General features: G+C 40.4%; 1 protein-coding gene across 1 annotated transcript in view; it reads right to left on the bottom strand.

The window, feature by feature from the left end:
• URB1 (URB1 ribosome biogenesis homolog) overlaps positions 1–19,644 on the bottom strand; it is a 55,465-nt gene that overhangs the window by 25,660 nt on the left and 10,161 nt on the right. Inside the window, 14 exon segments of the mRNA XM_054079432.1 lie at positions 229–453; positions 1,019–1,215; positions 2,202–2,372; positions 3,451–3,589; positions 4,263–4,379; positions 7,313–7,432; positions 8,593–8,705; positions 10,832–10,954; positions 13,482–13,623; positions 13,925–14,098; positions 14,490–14,627; positions 15,846–16,041; positions 17,143–17,273; positions 19,017–19,142. Coding sequence (XP_053935407.1) covers positions 229–453; positions 1,019–1,215; positions 2,202–2,372; positions 3,451–3,589; positions 4,263–4,379; positions 7,313–7,432; positions 8,593–8,705; positions 10,832–10,954; positions 13,482–13,623; positions 13,925–14,098; positions 14,490–14,627; positions 15,846–16,041; positions 17,143–17,273; positions 19,017–19,142 — 2,112 coding nt within the window.

Here is a 19,644-nt window from a genome sequence, read left to right as displayed (position 1 = left end):
AGCTAACCCACGCAAAGCAAATCCAAGAATCCTCAGCAATTAGGAAGGATGGACATTTGCCTACAAATTAGGCGCAGGTTTGTCTGGTGCTCTGTAGCCTCAGTGAGTGTCAAGCAAATGAGAAAGCTGCAGAACTGGTTTCTTAAGTTTTAACATCCAAGTAATTTATATTTGCTGCATTAAAATAAAATAAACAAATACACAATATCATCATAGTATTGCTCTTACACTGCCAAAGTTCTCCACTGTGGACTTCAGGTATAGCAACACATGCCTTACTCCTAACGAAAGCTGTTGCGGTGGGAGCTGGGAAGCCAAGTCCCTCAATTTTGTCTGGATATCACTCTCCAGTAAGGCATTGCTTCCTCTCTCATAGGCTTTCTTTAGCAAAATGGTAAATACAGAATCCAGGGCCACAGCAGATTCTTTGCATATCACTTTGGGTTTTTTAAACTGTTTAAAATGAAAAAAAAAAGAAACAAAGATTAGTATGAAGCAAAAGTTTCTTTAGCCGCCTCCGACTTGGAATGAGTTCTTTGCTGGAAGTGGGACTGAAGCTCCAGGAGCACAGATGTACAGTCCTTCTATCACACAGCTAGTCAAAGGTGCCCCATGGCAAATCTGCACACGGCTACTGCTGGGCTAACAGACAAACACTGCAATCCCCAGCACAACTAATTCATGCATTCCCAACCCATACCTGGGTGAACTCCAACCGCTGTAAGCTGGCTCCTCAGGCCACATTACACATTCTGCTACACTGTATGTGATGAGGAGCTGTAGTCTGGGTGACTGTGTACAACCCTTGAGCCCTGGCTTCATTTCTCAACCACAGCACAGACAACTCGTACCATTCGAGAAAAGCCCTTGAGCAAATGTGTGTCCCATTGTGATCAAGAAGCAACACAGAATTAGTTTAATATAAATGCACTTCCTGATGAAAATGTAAACCTTATACACTGTAAGGTTTCACAGTAACACTGGCTCAAGCATTTAAGTGACTTCAAGTATTCCATACCACAGATTCCTGAGACTGCTGGGGTATCCAGAGTTTATAGTACTGGTTAAATTGGTAAAGCTGAGGATACTTAGAAACTTTCAAAGACTGCAGATCTTTATCATAGTGCTGGAGCATCAAGCAGAGGGCGAGGGGTTCTCTCTGTGAGTGCAGGAGGTCAGTGAAAACAGCAACAAGATACTCTACGATGTGTGCTCCTAGAAAAGCAAAATAAAAAAATTAAACTTCTGTTGACAAAAGTAATCTGCATGATCACAGACATGAGGGCAAACCCCTTTCCTTAGGGCGTGGGCAACAGGCTATATAACATCCTTTAAAAAAGTACTGAATAGGATTAAGAGGTATTTGTGATAAGCTAGACAAGTGTTCCTGACCCATTTTGGTATCTGGAAAAATCCTCCGTACAGTAGTCCCTGTTAAGTAAACAATCATCCCACTTTAAGATACACACTCAGGTTGGCCCGTTTCCTTCCAGACAAGCACAAAACTAACTCCATACTCCATCTTTACTGGGTTGTGCTAAACTTGTCCTTACACACCAAAATACAAACCCTAGCCAAACACCACCTACGAAGAAGAGAACTGATTTGCACCGGGGGAACACACCCAGGTTAATATGCACTGGTTAAATACGGAGGATTTTCTTTCAGAACTGGGACTTACAGCCCACCCCAGGTGCTACCAAACAGCCAGATATACACAGGACTCGGTGAGGTGCTGTAGGGTTGGCAAATCCTGCTCTGAGGTCTAACACTGACCCTGAGACTCCTCTCTCCACCAAAACCTTCCCTCAAGAAGGAGGTAGAATTTTGCAACAACCCCTGAAGCTTCATGTCTGAAGAAGTTTTCTTTGGAAAACACATCCGTTTTCTATTCAACAGTCCAGTCCTCTCTCCCCTACATAGTAGGAGCTCCCTAGAGTCAAATGGCAGCTTATAGAATACCTCCATTTCCATCTATTTCCCCTACTCCAGAAACTAAGAGAAAGCTACTTTAGGGTCTGGAAAAGTGAACAGAAGCACATCATAAGCTTTAATGCCTCTCTTGAGCAGAGAATACCATGGAACTGTACACCCTTCTGCTTGCAACACGGATAAAATGTCTGGAGGACCTCACTGGGCAAGAGTGATCGCATCTCCACTCCATTAGCATAAGCTATACATAGGAACAAGGAAGTCTGTACCTGTTCCATTTTCAGCCTGAAGCAACAGCATATTTCTGGCTTCTAATGCAGCAGGAACAACAGCACTGAATGGAAATGTTTGGATAATCATGTCTTCATTTAAAGCGAACCCAGTTTCTTCATCTAAGCCATCACTGCCCTCCATCAGGACATCCACCATATCCAGGACATCTGGTAAGTGAAGAAAATATGCAAGCAGAGGATTCAAAATTAACCACAAAACAACAGAGGTAGAATCCAACACTCCAGAAATACAAGGCAGCTTCTGAATCCCCAAAGCAGAAAAAAAGGATCAAATACATCTGTTTAGCAATGCAATGGCAAATGTAACTGCAGAAATTAGTCTCTTACTGTTTACTTAATCTTACTTTTTGCCTTTCAACACTGCTGTCCAGCTGACAGAAGTAAGGGAAGGGAAGAGGCACATCACCTACTGCTATCATGACGGCATTACTTAAAAGACTATCAGAGCATACCAGTGACAGGAAACGTGTATGGGAAAGTACAACAGAAGTAGCCACTTCCCCATTAAAAGAACATCCTGAGCAGTCCTTGGAAGATCTTCACAGCTCGATATAGCCAGAAAATCAAATCTTGGTCTTAAAGACAGCTTTAACATACAAAGAAGATACCGTGTATTCCATAGCTGATATTAGGTCTCTGTAGTACTGTCAGCTCAAGGCAATGGATTCATTCAGTACTGAGTATTAAACTACCTCATTGGCTTTACATTTACGTACTGCAAAATCCTATGTTTAGACTGTTACAGCAGAACAGCTAGCACATGGCAAGTTGTCTAACTGTCCATCTCTGCAGAATTTCGAGTTTGTCTGCAGTAGGCCTGTGACTGATCCCAGAAAACAGAAGCAGCAAAACTCCAGCTATGCGCCGAGGAGTAAGAAAATTCCCTGGGCACCTCAGCCCTTTCCTCCCGCATGGAAAGGTATGACCAGCTGCAGGGAGAGGAACTGTAGTTGTTTTCATTTTAGTTAGAAAATGCTGCTGCAGGAGCCTGAAGAGAGATTTAATACACTGTTAAAATGGCGTAACTGCATCAGAAATTACTTTTGGTGGTAAAGTTGTAACTCTGCAATTCATACTTCTACTTCTGGCACTAAATAAAACTGAAGGACTGAATCCTGGAGGTCCTGTAGGATTTCTAATTATCAGTTGTCAGTTTGCAGATCAGGACCAGAAAATTTAGCACAAAGTCTTGGAATTCTCTGTTGTTGAGGAAATCACCACATACCATCAATGTGAGACATGGGGATGCTGGCGCTATCAGATTCTTGTTTAGACATATTAACTTGGAGCATACTGGCTTCCTGAACAAGGTCTGCTGCTTTATCTGTATATGGATAGGGGTTCGTCACCAGTTTCAACAGGATCTGTTAACAAAGGTTGACAGAGAAACATAAGTGCACAGGCTATTAAGTCTACAGGAACCATACCTTGTTAAGAAAGACTATGTTCTAAAGTGGTTGGAAGATGGGAAAGTTTTGGGAGGGCAACTTCCATCTACTTCTGCATGAATCTGCCTACAGTTACTGCTGCACATGAGACACTGGGTCTGATGGAAAAAGAAACGTCCAATACAATTTTGCATCCAAAGTGCTACCACAGTCTGGGGAATTGCAGTCCCTGGGGAAACTGCAATGAAAAGGAAGCGCTGGGCATTTAACATCTTGAAAAGTCAATGGGAAATGTCAACTTTTCTTGTAAAAGATTAAAATTTACTCAGGTCTGATGATTTTGGCAGGTACTGCCACATAAAGGAAAGGATGATAAGAGCTACACCACCGCCCCAAAATTCTACCGTTATATCAACAATTCTGCAATAACACCTTAACTTTCTGGATTTAATTTTCCTCCAAATCATTTCACTGTCCTCCCACTCAAGACAAGAAAGATGTCAGCTCCGTATAAAGAATTACCAAACACTGCTTTTCTCAGAATTCATTCACTGATCTTTAGACAGATTTCTCAACAATACCAACAAAATAGTTAGTTTCCATTAATGCTATTCTTAGCACTGTTTATCCAGCTAATTTGAACAGCTACCCTTTCCAAAAATTGAATCACTGCTTCCTTTTTGTCTTCTTTTGTATTATCCAAGTGTTCCAGCCAAACTGAAAGTTCCTTCCACGTGTACTCAAACACTCCACTGTCACGTAAGACCTGTTCAGAAAACAAAAGCGAGGGTTAAAATAAAGAACAAACTAAAATAACAAAACACTAAAAAAGTACAGATCTTTTTGTACAGCAACATCATGTTTTCCACTTGAAAAGAGAAAAAGAAAAGTAGGTTGATGAAAAGAAATATCTGTCATTCTTACTCCCTCAGTTCAAAAGGTCTTATTCCCACTCACCAGGGACACTAACTGCATAACACAGGGCAAACCTGAATGCATTTTTTAAACCAGTATCTCTCAAGCCTCTGCCACCTGCCCTCAGGGTAACTAGGACCAAGGCCTAGTGTCTTCATCACAGCTGTTTTGCTTACTGCTCTCTCAGCAAGTGCAGCGAGAGGTGAGGCATGACTATGTTACAGGCAATGAAAGAAACCCTCCGAGTTTTGCCAGACACACACAGGCATCACAGGGAAAGGGCAAGAAGCAGCCCTGGGAGAGAAAAAGGAAAGTAGTCTCTCTGCTGCTTCATTGCTCAAGGCCTGATGTGCAGGGCCAGAAAAGAGCTGGCTGCAGCACAGAGCCACCCCTGGGGCCAACTCACCTCACCTGTTCCAGCCTGCAAAAGAACCTTACATTGGACAGCTTCAATGGAGCTAGTGTGTCCCCTGTCCCATCACGTGGCTTGAAACACCAGATGTGTCCCTTACTACAGGGGCTACTACAGCACTGTCTCACACACTGGGAAGGAAGATCCCCCTAAGGCAGAGCCAAAGGCAGGAGCTAGGATAAAGGCAAGCAAGACTTTTGCTCTAAACACACCAACTCCTTCTGTTGTCAGTGGTCAGCATAAACCCTACTGATGCCAAAGCTGCCTGCACACAGAGCATTTGTTCTCTCCACCCTGGAATATCTTATTTCAGAGGAGCAGGCTATACTGCTTTAAGAGGGTTGCATGTCTTTACAACATTACAGCAAGAAAAAATAAAAGTGCCATTCCTTTAAAAACAGCCTACAGAAGGGCTTAAACTACTTGAAAACTACTGATGTAATATAAAGGAAAATCATGGCTAAATTAAATCTAAATCAGTCTACTAGTGTTTAAGAGCTGGGCAGGTGGGTAAACAGTCAAATAAGTGAACAGTGGGTCGTGACCACAGCAAAGTCCAGAGAGAAGTGTAGGCATAGTCACGGTTGCTGTGGGTGGCGAGGCAGACACAATTTTACCACAATCATAATACAAGGCATTAAAATATTTAGAAATTCTTGCCCACTATTATGCTATTCAGGCCCTTATCTGAAGCACCTAAATTAGGAACTCAATGACTCTCTGCTCCATCTATGAAAGAAAGAAAGAAGGAGAAGGGAGAAGTAGGAGGAATGGCTGTCTGTAGGACAACCTAGATGACAGGCAATTGGAACTGCACAGTGGTAGAACCACCTGCTCCTCACACTCAACAACAGAAGAAACCTTGACCAGCTTCCCAACTTGGGCATCTATGTTAAATGACTGTAATTATACGGGATGAATCCACATCTTTGTTGCTCCCCACACACAAAATACAAAGGAAGTTATCACAGCTCATTCGCTCTACATTTACTCTGTGTACACCACCATCAGCTTTAAAAATAACACTGCTGCTTACACAAATCTGACAGGATAATTAATAATTAATTGAAAGAAAGAGGAGGGGGGAAAAAAAGATTCTTTTTTTAAATAATTCACTATTTTTGGCAGAGTCTTGAAATAGAAATAGACTTGCAGCTCTCATGAAAACAAGCAGGAACAGAATGTGAAATCCAAAAACATGCCTTTTGATTAAACGGCACTGCACTGAAAAATAAGCAGAACACACTCATTAACAGCTATTCTTAGCAGCCTTTCTGCTGACATAACTGCCCTAACTTCACTGCTCCTGTATTCTCTTCAGAAAAAATGAAATGAACTGAATCTAAAAGAGGAAACAAGAATGACTCGGCCAGCCCACATCTGTACTCAGCAAAAGAATCCAAATACACTATAAAATCTGTACTGCGTAGCTTTTGATTGAGGTATTCATTACTGTCAGACAAAGTTAACATGCCTTTATTCCTTTGCAGGGATTAAAACCAACCACAATCTAATTCAATCACTAACTCTAGTGTAGTGGTTTGTACATTATAGTTGCACACTTGATTCAAGCTAAATGCAGAAATTAAATGCACAAAGCTGTATACAAACCCGTATGCCTCTTTTACTATGGAACACTGCAAAAGGAGCCCTGTTCAGAGCTTAAAACGGCTTTTTGGATTTTCACTTTGGAAGGAACAGTTGTATGGTTGGGTTTGTTTTTAATGAAGGTCACTGCCTCTAATGCGATAACCAATATGCCCAGTTTTAAAGGTACTAGAACTGATAGCCATCAGTGCCCTCATGATATTTGTAGTTGATCAGCACTTCTGAAAAGTTAGATAACTTATTTAAATGTACAGAAGGGGATTTTAATTCATTTTTAAGACAAAAGTACTCTTTGCATCAGACTGTAACAAATAGGACTATATTGCAAGGCCAGAGCAAACTAGCTAAGGCTTTAGGAAGGCTAGAGTGATGAAACTCAGATTAAATAAACGGGGATAAAAAAGAAACATAAAAAATAATCTCTTCTTGATAAATATCAAGATCTTTACAGATGCAAACTACATCAGTTTATTGCAGTATCAGGATTAATTCAGCTGAGGGGCACGTGTGAAAACGTTAAACATATCTTCCCTACTATTTCACCACCCATTATAGCAAACTCAGTTGACAGCATTTACTTTAATAAAATATTTAGCTAACAGGTAGTTATCTTACAGCAATGTCCATGAACAGTAACAGAAAACAGCAAAGACAGCTGTTGGCCACACAACTATTTAGTAAAGGTATCTCCTTTAACAAAAAAATTAGAACATAGAAAATCTAGACCAATGGGACCATGCCGATATTTCGGATCAACCACTTACCTTGATGATCAGTTTTTTGGTAGAGATTTTCAGATGAGAATGGTGACTTGTAACAAACATTTTCATCAGTAAATAGAATACTGATTTTTCACCAGACATCTTCTCTGTCTCAGAAACACCCTAAAAGAAAAATTACATTAAATTTCCCCTAGTATAGCAATGGTGTACAGGATTACGTTATACAGAAGCAGACATGTAAAAAAAGTACATTATTTTGTAGACCTGCCCAAAAATACCAAGGTCAGAAACAAAAGGGATCATTTATACTACTTCACATTCAGTGCGCCAAGAAGACAACTTTTTTTTGAAAGATGAAGAAGAGCAATACAAACACCAACTAATACAAGGGTCCAAGATAAAGCCACCTTCCTCCCTAGTCATCCATCCTACTTCTATAATTCCCTGGAATTCAGATTTCCTACAAGCACTGTCTGAATAAGAAATATAATCATTTAGGAGACTGATCCCCAAGGAACGGGAAAACAATGCAAGTCACAAGGATGTGACTTTTCTCACTGACTTGCATTTGACGCCTAACAACTTGAACCCTCTGTAACATTGCCAGATTTGGATTTTATCTTTTCTGTTAAAACCTGTCTGTACTATAATGGCAAAGCCACAGGAAAATACTTTCATTTCTTCACCTGTTTCCAGATTTTCCCCTGCTTCCTCTTAATGCTACTCGTTTTTCCTCTACAGCCAGCTGGAAAGGACGGAAGATCTCCCACGAGGCAGGGCTATAATTCATAACACCCATGGGTGTCTCTGCTTGCCTAGGTACACTCTTTTCTCCAGACATAAAGAGCAGGCTCTCTACAGCTCTCTTACTTTACAGGCCTGCAGTAAAGAAGGGAGCAGGAGCCCTGAAGGTTTCCAGTAATCACAGAAAGGAGGGACAGCCTTCACAAATGCCAGAACCTTCCCTGGGAAGAGGTGGGATGGCTCCCATCAGCAGCTTATTTTCTAGGTCTGCAATCTCAGACTTGCCAGACAAGTGGAAACCAGCAAACTCTCTTGCCCCACTTTGAGCACAAGAACAGCTGAAGGAACCTTGTCCAGCCTTCTTCAGGGAGGCAAAAATTTCTGCCAGAGAAGAAAAACTTTTCAGCTCAGAAGGGATTCACTAATGCTAAGCCTATAATTCAATTCCTACTGGTTTTACAAAAGGGTCACCTCCAAAAATGACTGGAATGGAATTGGTTTAAAACCTGGCAGTGCTTCATGGAAAAAATTGAAGGCAACAGGCCAAAGAAACAAAAATCTGCCTTGAAGTCTCTTACCTGTACTCTGAACCAGGCAAATTTATTTGCAGGAAGTTCCAAAGCCACTTTCAGTATATGGTGCTGCAGTACAGGAGGGACTTCCTCTCGGAGGCCCTTTTCGGAGACGATACCTGAGGTGTGAAAGCAATACAATCAACTTTATTTTGGTGTATCTTCCTGAGATTTCAGGAACACTAATCATTTAGTATTTCAAACCAACACTGCGAGATAAGCTGGCAATCCACAAATTTTCATATGATGAGATCCCCAGACACATTATGATTATGTTCGGTCAGCCTAAGGCTGGAATACAGCCCTCACCAGAGAGTGTCTAACACTTGCCCCTGGCACAAGACACCATTGGTGCACGGGAATACAAAATCCCTTCTGTCTGTCTCAGCAACTCTGAAAAGCTGTGTCCTGCAGGAAGCAAACTGCAGGATAAACTGGAGACTACAATACAGAATTTAAGTCAATAACAAATCTTAATGCTTATACTACTACAATATTTGCTACAGGCAATGGAACTTTACACTTGCGTCTCTCCCTACTTTGCTTTTATCATCTGTTTAAAATGACTGCTATGGGACAAACTCAGAATTCTTCACCTTACAGGTCACAAAACCGTGCAGAGACTTTTATATTGTGCTCCAAAAATCGACCTGCCCACACATTAACTGCAGTTAAGTTACACACTGAGATCAGCTATATAAAGCTTTAGTGTCCGCGTGCTTTTCATAGTCTGTGTAGTAACTTTACAGTGCACAACAGAGAGAAAACAATATATTTTAAAAGTCACTAAAAAGTCTATCCAACAATGAATAAGACAGTACCAACTGTTTAAAGAGCATATCGCTACAAGGTAGAAAAATACACTGCCTTTGGAGAGTATGTTTCAATAAGGGCAAGGAGCAACAGAACTCTCAAGCTGGCATCTGAGAGAACAAAGTTTCATGATTAATTTACACCATCATTTCTACCATTCATATAATTTTTCACCAAAATTAATATCCAATGCTCACTTAATTACATTTGTTTGAGAATGATACTTTCTTTTCCATCGTGTTCAACTTTTATTGTTCATACTGTAACAAAATCTACCATCCAAGAGACTTCTGCCTCACAAAATGGTGTCCTGCCTCTTGTCCATTGAAGAAAGATGACCAATGCAAGAAATAATGGGATAAACAGGGTATGTGATTTGGTGAGTCACCAAGTATACAAACCAATTAAATATGCTTCACAGAGGGAGGAAAAACCTCATGCATGAGACAGTTGATTTAGAGGGTTTTTTTGTTTAAAGCCCCTCTTTCCTTTGATGGATTTTAATTAAGGCATTTACGTAACTCCCATCCTTACACATACCAGACCCGCCTAAAACACAGAGAGTTGCTCTGTTTTAGTGGTCTACAAGCTCTGGTGGCCCACAGGCAGCAGCAACACCCGAACAACATTTTGTTCTCTCCTCTAGCCTCAATTTTAAATGGCTGTATTTACTGTACCACAAGCAGTACTGGAGGATCTTGCCCACAGCCCATAATTTGTGGCTTATCATCCTTGTTGCATTAAGCAGGTACAGAACACCTCTGTTTACTTCTGCTGTACGAAGAGGAACACCCTCTGTGAGCTTGACATCAGACACAAAAATACAACAATATTGCTAACGTGCTTCCACATACAGATTTTCCACAGCAGATAATACCATACACAATATTGTTCTTCTCCTACACACACAGTATATGGAAAAAACACTTGAACTTTAAAAGATCTTCCAGAGGAGACTGGTGAATTGCTATGTTCCTCTCCCCCACTCCAAACTTCCTGTAAACTATTGTTAAAAAAAATTCCATATCACTGTAGATAATGAGAGTTTGGAAATAACTTACTTACAGTAGATTGTTGACATAGGTCTAGGAGAATCACATAGCCAAATCTCATTAAGAGTTGGACATGAGCCTTCCTCAAAAACATCAGAATTAAAACCCCACAAAGACCAAATATTTGCAAGAATATGACACACAAAGAGGAAGTCTATAGAGCAACCTACCACTTACAACAACCGAGTGTAGCAGAGCAGCTACAGAGTGCAAGAGAGAGGAGTGCAAGAGCACTGCAGAAATAACACTAAATGCCAACACAATGAAGAAACCAAGCCAGTTCTTCCTCTATGTACACAGAAAAGCACATTCTCTTCTATTGCAGACTTGGTAAATAACCACAGAAAACAATGAAGGTAATAGAAACGCCCATCACATACCTTTCAGTAGCTTGCTAAAATCAAAATTGCTCCGTGCTACCAAGTGAGGCACAACCTTCTGATAAAGGCATATGACCTGAAGCAGTGCGGCTTTCAGAAACAGTGTCTCAGCATCATCTGAACCTGAACAAAGCGTTTACATAATTAGTTTCTCTTTCCTTTATACCAAGAGAGCACAGTATAGCAGATGTGTTAGTAAACATAAGAATTACTAACTGTATTTCCAACAGACCTGCCTCTGAAACACTAGCTTATCTTTCCCACTAATAAGAAGAAACAGAAAAAACCCACATGGAATATCCAAGTTCCTTCCCTAGCATTTCCATGTGAATACTTCTAAAACTAAATAATCTTCTTTTATGCTTAAATTGACAGTTGCCATTTCTAATTTGATTTGAAAAGTGCTCACACATATAAATACAACCTCAACTAGAAGAATCCGATCAGTCCCAATGCTGTTTAATTTAAGTCTGAACAATAGAAAAAAAAAATTAAGAGAAGGATATGGTCACGTGAGCTGCTGGTTTCCAGGAACACTACTTTTACCTAATGCCAGGAAGGTTTGACTGGGGAAGTGCAGGAGACAGTACACTAATTTGTTACCAGTTTATTACTTCAGTTAAAGGCTTCTTTCTTTTCCTTCCCTCTTTTAAAATAATACTTTCTCAATGGGACCTCTTGGCAAGAGGGAGACAACAAACATCTGTATGGGAGAAACACCAACCCCAGTTAAGGCAGCTGTTTACTTCTTAGGAAAAGCTATCTCAGCAGCTAAATATTCTTCTCGTTTATAACATGAGGACGTATAAAAGCTACCTTTTGTCCAGTCACTAATGAAAGGAAGCAAAATAAGTGAAGGGCAGCCAAATCTTTTTTTTTTTAACACCTACTTTCTTCCTGCTAACTGGCTCTCCCTCAGGGAGCTATGAAGAGCTGGATGGGTGCCATGCATAACTTTGTCTTTCTTTGCCCGAGTCTCAACTCCCATTAAAAAAAAGAATTCTTTATAGTGGCCACAGTGCAAATAAAGCTGCAGAAGGTGAGACAACAGTAAGTGATACACTATTATCACCCTGGTATGCAGAGAAACTACAGCTGCAGTATTTTAGACATTAGCCGCTCCACTGGTTACAGCAGGCACTCTACCAAAAAAAGTCTTGGAGTGTCAGCGTTGACAACTACTTTTCTGCTCAAAGCCACATACAGAAGGACAAACACTGAAAAACTCTGCTCCAGGAAGTCTCACTGTGGAATATGCCCTGGTGAAGGACATGAAATTAACTGTAGATTTATTGTCAGTCTATAAGTAAAACATCATAGGCTGCCAACTAAGCTACAGAGAGTATTAGAACTTCCAGTTGTCTTCAATGGGACTATGAAAGCAAGTCCTTCATGGGGGATGCTGGTTTTGAGAGAAGAAACTGAAGCTTTTACTTCAACACTCTCTCCTTCTTCCAACACTTACACATTTCTAATCCTGTGCTAGAGCAACACAAGCATTTTTGTATCCACAGTAACTCAACTGCTTCAAAAAAACTATGTCATGGTAAAATAACTTGGCCAAACGAAAATCCCTCAAAAATTATTTTTCAAGCCTATAACTTTCCCTACCTGCTTTATTGTGTGGTTGCAAAAATACTTCCACTAGCACAGGAAATTCAAGGACAGCAGGGTTAAGTTCAACAAGGAGAAATGCAGAGCCCTACACTTGAGAAGGAACAGCCAGCACATGCTGGGGGCCACCCAACAGAAAACAGCCTGACAGAAGATGACCTGATAGACACTAGGTCAGTCATTAGCCAGTGATGTGCCCTTTTATTAGTCAATGGTATCCTGGGCTGCATTAGACAAAGCATTGCTAGCGGGTGAAGGGAGGTGATCCTTCTCCTCTACTCAGCACTGGTGAGGCCACACCTGGAGTGCCATGTCCAGTTCTAGGCTTCCCAGTGCAAGAGAGACCTGGAGACAGTAGACTCCAGTGAAAGGCCACAAAGATGGTGAAAGGACTGGAACGTCTCTCCTATGAGGAAAGGCTGGGAGAGCTAGGACTGTTCACCTTGGAGAAGGCTCAGAGCGATCTCATCAATGTGTATGAATACCTGATGGGAGGGTGCAAAGAGGACACAGCCAGGCTGTTCTCAGTAGTGACCAGTGGCAGGACCAGAGACAATGGGCACTAACTGAAACACAGGAGTTTTCCTCTAAACATCAGGAAACACTTTTTTACTGTGATGGTGACTGAGCACTGGCCCAGGTTTCCCAGAGACATTTTGGAGTCTCCATCCTTGGAGATATTGAAAAGCTGTCTGGACACAGTCCTTGGCAACCAGCACTGTGCAAAAGGGTTGGACAAGATGACCTCCAGAGGTCCCTTCCAACCTCAACCATTTTGGGATTCTGTGATAGCAGAAAGTTAAACTGCTTAACCTTCTAGCAGCAATGGCAGCCTATTTGCCAAACTGTGTTCTTAAGCAATTCTGATGCTGGTCAGAATTAAGCCGCTTGAAGAACTGAACAAAGTAAAGACAAACAGTAAATGCACAAGTAACACCTGGAACGTGCTGAAGCTAAAAACCTTACATGGCATGAGGATTCCTCCACACTCATTCACATACACATAAAAAGGAGCAATTCCAACTGCTTTGCCTACCATGCTGTTCAGCAGCTTCTGCTGTCTCAGACACTGCCTTCGCATCACTTCCCCTTTTCTCTTCTTGGCCATCGGGGTGCTCTCTTCCTTGCTTCAGAAGGGACTGCCAGGCAGCCACTATATTGTTCATGTCTGGTAAAAGCTAAAAGCAATAAGAGTAAACTGCAATAGTTCTCCTGCTTGAGACAAAGCTACTGTGATAAAAATACTCATAACCAACCAACACAAGGATTTGCTGCTTTTCACAAAGGTTTTAACTGACCTTGTATGTAATCAGAAAAATATCTGAAACCAAGCAGTGCACCTTTACTTTTGCCGAACCTCTGCCCAAGTACACTCTTCTTCTGGCTTCCAATCCTCAGCCACACAGGGAGAAAGTGCAGAGTGGTTACCTGCTGCAAAATGACTCATATCTAGACCCCAGTTTTCTTTTCACTTTGTACCTTGCTGATGGCTTCTCTGTACAGCTGTACAAATTCCTGCATCATTGACATTGTGTAGATTTCTGACCTTTGCCATGTTTCTTCATTCAAACAGTACTCAATATTCTTCAAGACTCTTTTCAGAACCATCGACAGAAGTGACAGTATGCTGTGCCGCACTACTGTGCTGGGTAACTAAAAGAAGAAAGTTGAATTAATCACATTTTGGTGCTTCCTCTTATGCTTTGCATATAATCTGCACTCTGAATATATGTTAAAATTTGTTAACAAAATTAATTATTTCCTAAACTTTGGCTTGCAGGAAAGAATCTGTAGGTTTTCAGATTCCCAGCCTAAACCACTAGTGAGCACTGGCAGAAATGATGCTTGTGAATGGCTCTTGGAAGCAGTATCAATGGGTTTTAATTCATTTTTCAGTGCTTCTCCGAGCCAGATTTATGCTGGGACAGACAATATAAAACACGTGTAACTGAACTAATTAAAGAACTTCTTGAATGATCACACTTAAATCAAACAGCATTAATTGGGTCAGGAAAATCCAATGAATACTATAGCTTGCTCTTACATTTAGTCCTTGGGTGAACATTATTTTATTGCACACTGCAGGGACTGTTGTTACCATCACCACAGAAAGCAACCTGGGAAGAGGAATAAACTCTGAAGTCTTAAAAGAATTGGAGATTTCTGGTTGAGCCTCATAGATCTGAAATAAAAATAACAATTTAATCAACATTTATATAGCCCTGGAGGTAACAGCTTCTTCTGGGAAGTGTTTTACAGAAGGGTTTTGACTTGTCAAAAGTAATGCCAGCATTAGATGTCAATTTTTATACAGAAATATTACAGCAGACTCCTATTGAGCTAACTGGAACATCTGTATGCAACCTGTATCCCTGCTAAAGGCCATTCACTCCTTTTCAACAAACAGACTACAGATGCTACTTGTCCATTCACTTTAAGCCAAACAAAGAGGCAGAGGAACATTCAGAAAGGACAAAAGGTTTTTCTAGCTGAGCTTCCATGTTGCTGCATCTCAAACCATCAAGGTGGCTTCCTATTACTTCTTACACCAATTCCTTCTTTCCCAGTCTAGGTAAATGTTTATACAGCCTCCTGTTCTAAGCATGGCATTTTAACAAATGACCTTCCAATTCACTCCATGTCTACACTTTATGTAAAGCAGCTGTGGCTCTGAGCCTTGTCTCATTTTCCTCATCATCCACAGAAAAGTGGATGCCATTTCCCCCTCTCTATTTACTCTCTCCAACATTTAACAGCATCCTGCTGCTTCTTTCCTAACATTACTACAGAAATTGATGGCGTTATTTCAGAGCCACTAAGTCCTTCCTGTTTAGCTCACTTAAACCTCAGTCACCTGACCTCTCCACTGCTGGACTGCTTTGTTTTTAGAATCATTATTTATGAAATAGTGTGCCTGAATGTTTTCTACTGACTTTAATAAATTCTAAAATACTGTGCATTTACAGCTGCAAACACAATAAACCTTCAGACATGCGAGTTTCCTCTGATACAGAACAGCGGCACCTGAAACAGAAACGAACAAAAATACAAACCCCACTCCTCCACCTTCAGCTCAGTACCTCTAAAAATCAATGAAATCTCATCCCTTGTCACTAGGAAGACCTTGGCTAAATTTATTAACTCAGGGTTAGTTTGTACTTAACATGGCCATAACACAGGCCCAAATTGCAACAAAGTTCACATAGGAATGGCATTACAATATATATGTGTAATAAAAGCAGTCAAAGGCAGGAATATTTAACTTTACTGTCTTTCCTATTATGATTTTGTGTAATTCTGCACTACTGTTTTACAAAAACTACTTCAATTTTTGAAGGGAAAAAAGCATTTGGATTGCATATTTCTGTGGAGAGGTGGTGTGCATCATTCATACCCTTACCTTTTTGAGCAACTTCAAATTGTCCATCCAAGCAGACTTCAGTCTAGGAACAAAGGAATATGTGGTCTCCTTAAAGTATCTATTCAATAAATCTGGGCATACTTTAAGAATATTCACCATGAGATCCGCAACCATGTCGTCTTCTGTTGCAGTTTTTAAACCAAGCAGAAAGCGCAGAAGCACCACATTTCCTCCCCTATTGAAGACAAAAAAACTCTTTTCAAAAAAAGATACATGTGATGCTTACTCTGCAACTCTTCTAAGGGTTGCAGGGGTAAATTCAAGGCAAGATGTCTCAAATTGCTGGCATAATTTCTGAGTTTATACTCAGAAAACTAAGAACTTAATTTACCTACAGGTTTTCCTCATGGCAAACAGTAGTTACTTCTAATTAAAACCAGAATGTTTCAGGAATATTCTAACCAAACTCCACAAAGCAAAAAATGCAGACTTAAAACTTATCATTAAACTCTGAAGTGTTTTCTGCAGTCTATATTTTTTTTTTAAGTTTTCTTCTGTATGTCCCTAAACAAAGTGAGAAAACTGCAGATGACAGATGAATACCAGCTAAAATTTTGCTCAAAAAAACAACCTGCTGTAGCACCATTCAGTATTAATACTGCAATCCAGTACTTTCTTTGCTCAGCTAATGTGATGAAGCACAAATCCACCCTATGAGACCACTCCATGGAATTACAAGTCTCAATTATTTTCTTTATTATTGATGATCTTAGTGCACACTCATTTTGAATAGTTAGCAAATGGAAACGGTAGGGCAAAAAGGGGCTTCCAGATTAGGTGTTGCAGGCCAAATTCTAACACCACTGAAATCAATGTCAGCATTTTGCCAAATTGTGGGATAAATCATTTGGATCCACAGAATGTACATGAGACTAGGTATTTCACAACAATCTGGCTAACACCGCAACTTTAATGATTTAATGTCACATCAAAAAAAATCTATGGTACAAAATCACATCTTACAACAAAAGACTTTGTATCTAGTTGTATAGAGGATGGCTCAGAGTAACAGGATCAACGCCTAAGCCCCTATGAACAGGGCAAAGCACTTCATACTCTAGCATGCTGAGGCATAAGAAGATCCAATAGTTTGACCTCGGGAAGTTGAAAACAAAACCAGCAAAAAACCCAAAGTATTTCTTTCATCTGTCACAGAAGAGAGAGCTGGAAGCAGAATTCAGTAAAGTTACTAGCCTGGAAGGGCAGACAAAATGACTAGAAGTTTCTCTTGTTCCTAGCACAAAGCTCACACAGTCTCAGCTGTCCCACGACTTACTTGCCAGAAGTTCCAAGACTTGGATCATAGAAAGTTATGCCATGTTTCAGAGAGCAGCAAAGGTCCATTAAGAAATTATGAACAAGTTCCCGTACCATCATCTTTCCCACCTCTTCAGAACCTTGAGTCACCTACAAAAATCAAAGAGGAGTAAAAAAGGCATATGATTTTTGGTACCACAAAAGAAAACTCTTACATCAATTTCATTCTATATTTTATTAGGCTCCTTTTACAGAAATGCTCAAAGATAGTCTGGCTTTCATTCAGATTAATAAGTTCTGGTTTCTGTATTAAGCAGATTAAATATTAGAACACTTTGTTTCACAGGAAGTAAAACTCCCAAATTTATGTACATATGTACTGTTTGCAGGGCATTACTGACTTAGGGCATTTGATATGAAGACAGATAGGAAAACAAGAGAGAAAAATCAAGCTAAAGAAAAGTAGTGACGTGAAACTTGCATGAATTGGGCAAGCTAATCTTGGCATTTTGAAGTCAAGTATATAATATTTAATCTGAAATAACCAACTTTCAACTGTACAGGCCAAGTCCACTATAAGGAAGTTCAGAAAGACCAACAAAATCACTGAAGCCTTCCACATAAAGTATACGAAACAAGCATGTTTATGTCTTCTCTGCCAATCTGGCAGAAGACATAACAGCTTTAACACAGGGCAAGAAAGATGGATAGCTAACAATGCACTGAATACGTATTTAGGGAAAGGGGGCGCATCAATGCCCTTCCAGTTACCATACAAAAATGGAATAAATGATCAAATATCCATGTCAAGCAAAAAAAGAAAAAAGAAGTGAACCCAGTTTGCATAATTCTTTTACACCCAGCACAGCCCAAGATCCCCATGAGTGAGAAGTCCCTTAACAATTGCAGTTGGGAAATCACAAACCCTGTAACTCACAAGGATGGCGTGGAACTGTAAGCATTTCAAATTACTCAAAACTGAAATGCATGTTTATGAATAGGGTCAGAGATTTGCAGAGCTCCAAGCAGACACCTACTTGAAATAGATCTTCTCTAAAAGGTATTTACAGTATCAGGATTGGAAAGGCACGGGCATAAAAATCCAGTACAGAAAGTATAAGGCAGCAGCTGTTCAGTGTTAGAAGTTTTGAAAATGAATGGTTGGGCTTCTAAAGATCAAATGTGAAAAGTATGCAGCCAAAACCTGGTGGAGGCTCAGAAGTCTCTCTATTGCTTTGCCCTGGGCTTACAGACATGCCTTATATATTCCCATAGTGAAAGGGGGGAAAAAGATTACACAATTAAGAAAAATAAAAAAAGCAAAATCATAAACTATTTATGAGGAGATGATAACAAAACATCTGCAGTACTAACACACTAACTGCAGCCCTAATCCTTGCCTCATCTAGGACTTTGGGAATGTGATTTCACGGATCAGTAAAATCAGTAACAGCTCAACCCTCAGGAACCCTACCAACCCCTCAAACGATGTAAGCTGAAAAGGTTGGCAATCATCTTGGGAGTTTAGCTCTCATATCAGAGCAATGTGTAGGATGGGAATGGGGCACAGGCAAGAAGATTGTTCCTGATATATTCTCCCAGAGACACAAACGTGTGCAGGAAACAGAATACAGTACTCACACCCAAAAGACCCATTTCTCCCTGGTTAACATGTGTGCACTGCAGTTCTGGGAATCAGGGAGGAGAAACAAACCCTTCTCCTCAAGCAGTGAGAAGCAGGAGCAAGTCAGGGTTCTTTTTACGTAGCCTCTTTCTTGAGCTCATCGTGGTTAGAGGAACTAGGAGTTATCTGAAAACCTGTGGGCTGCAAGAGGGTGGCAGGAAGGGGAAGGCAGGTCAAGGACTAGGAGTTACAAAAAATTGTTACCAGACCTTCAAATCCTCAGGGCTGACATCAGTAATCCCATTCCAGCGGTAGAGAGAAGCAATGTGAATCAACATTTCTGCAGTAAAAAAGCGCACTTTCTGGGTTTTGGTGATATTTTTATTTTGAACCAACTGAAAACAATGAGAAAAGAACAAACCAAACTTTTCCATTTATTGCAAGCTAACACACAAAATAATGGCAAATTACCAACCCACTTCACTCTTAAAACACGCACAGCTCACTCTCCTCACTACAGCAGACAAAAGGTTCTGCCTGTCCTGTTTACACTTTTCACACACTCAAGCTCACTTCTTGATATAGTTGAAGCTGTAGGACCCTTCACCAACTTCTGCAAAAACTGGACAGACAGACTTTCAAATTCAACTGAAGAGCACAGAACATACTTAGATTAGCACATCCACAGTCTGGGATCACAGAAACCTGCTGGCAGAGATGGCAGAACCCACTACAAATAGTTTGAATGAAAGGGAAAACACAGTGGAGGAAGTTCTCAAAAGTTCTCCTACTGTGTTTTCCTGTGTGTATTTTTTTAATTATTCTTTTCCTTTTTAAACCAAAGGACTCATACAGTGTGTTAGGTTTCATGAATAACATAAAAAGTACATGATGTTC

The sequence above is a fragment of the Cuculus canorus genome, chromosome 1 (assembly GCF_017976375.1).
Source record: "Cuculus canorus isolate bCucCan1 chromosome 1, bCucCan1.pri, whole genome shotgun sequence".
NCBI lineage: Eukaryota > Metazoa > Chordata > Aves > Cuculiformes > Cuculidae > Cuculus > Cuculus canorus.
Note: the sequence above shows the minus strand (reverse complement) of the source record. Positions and strands in the feature narration are given on the sequence as shown.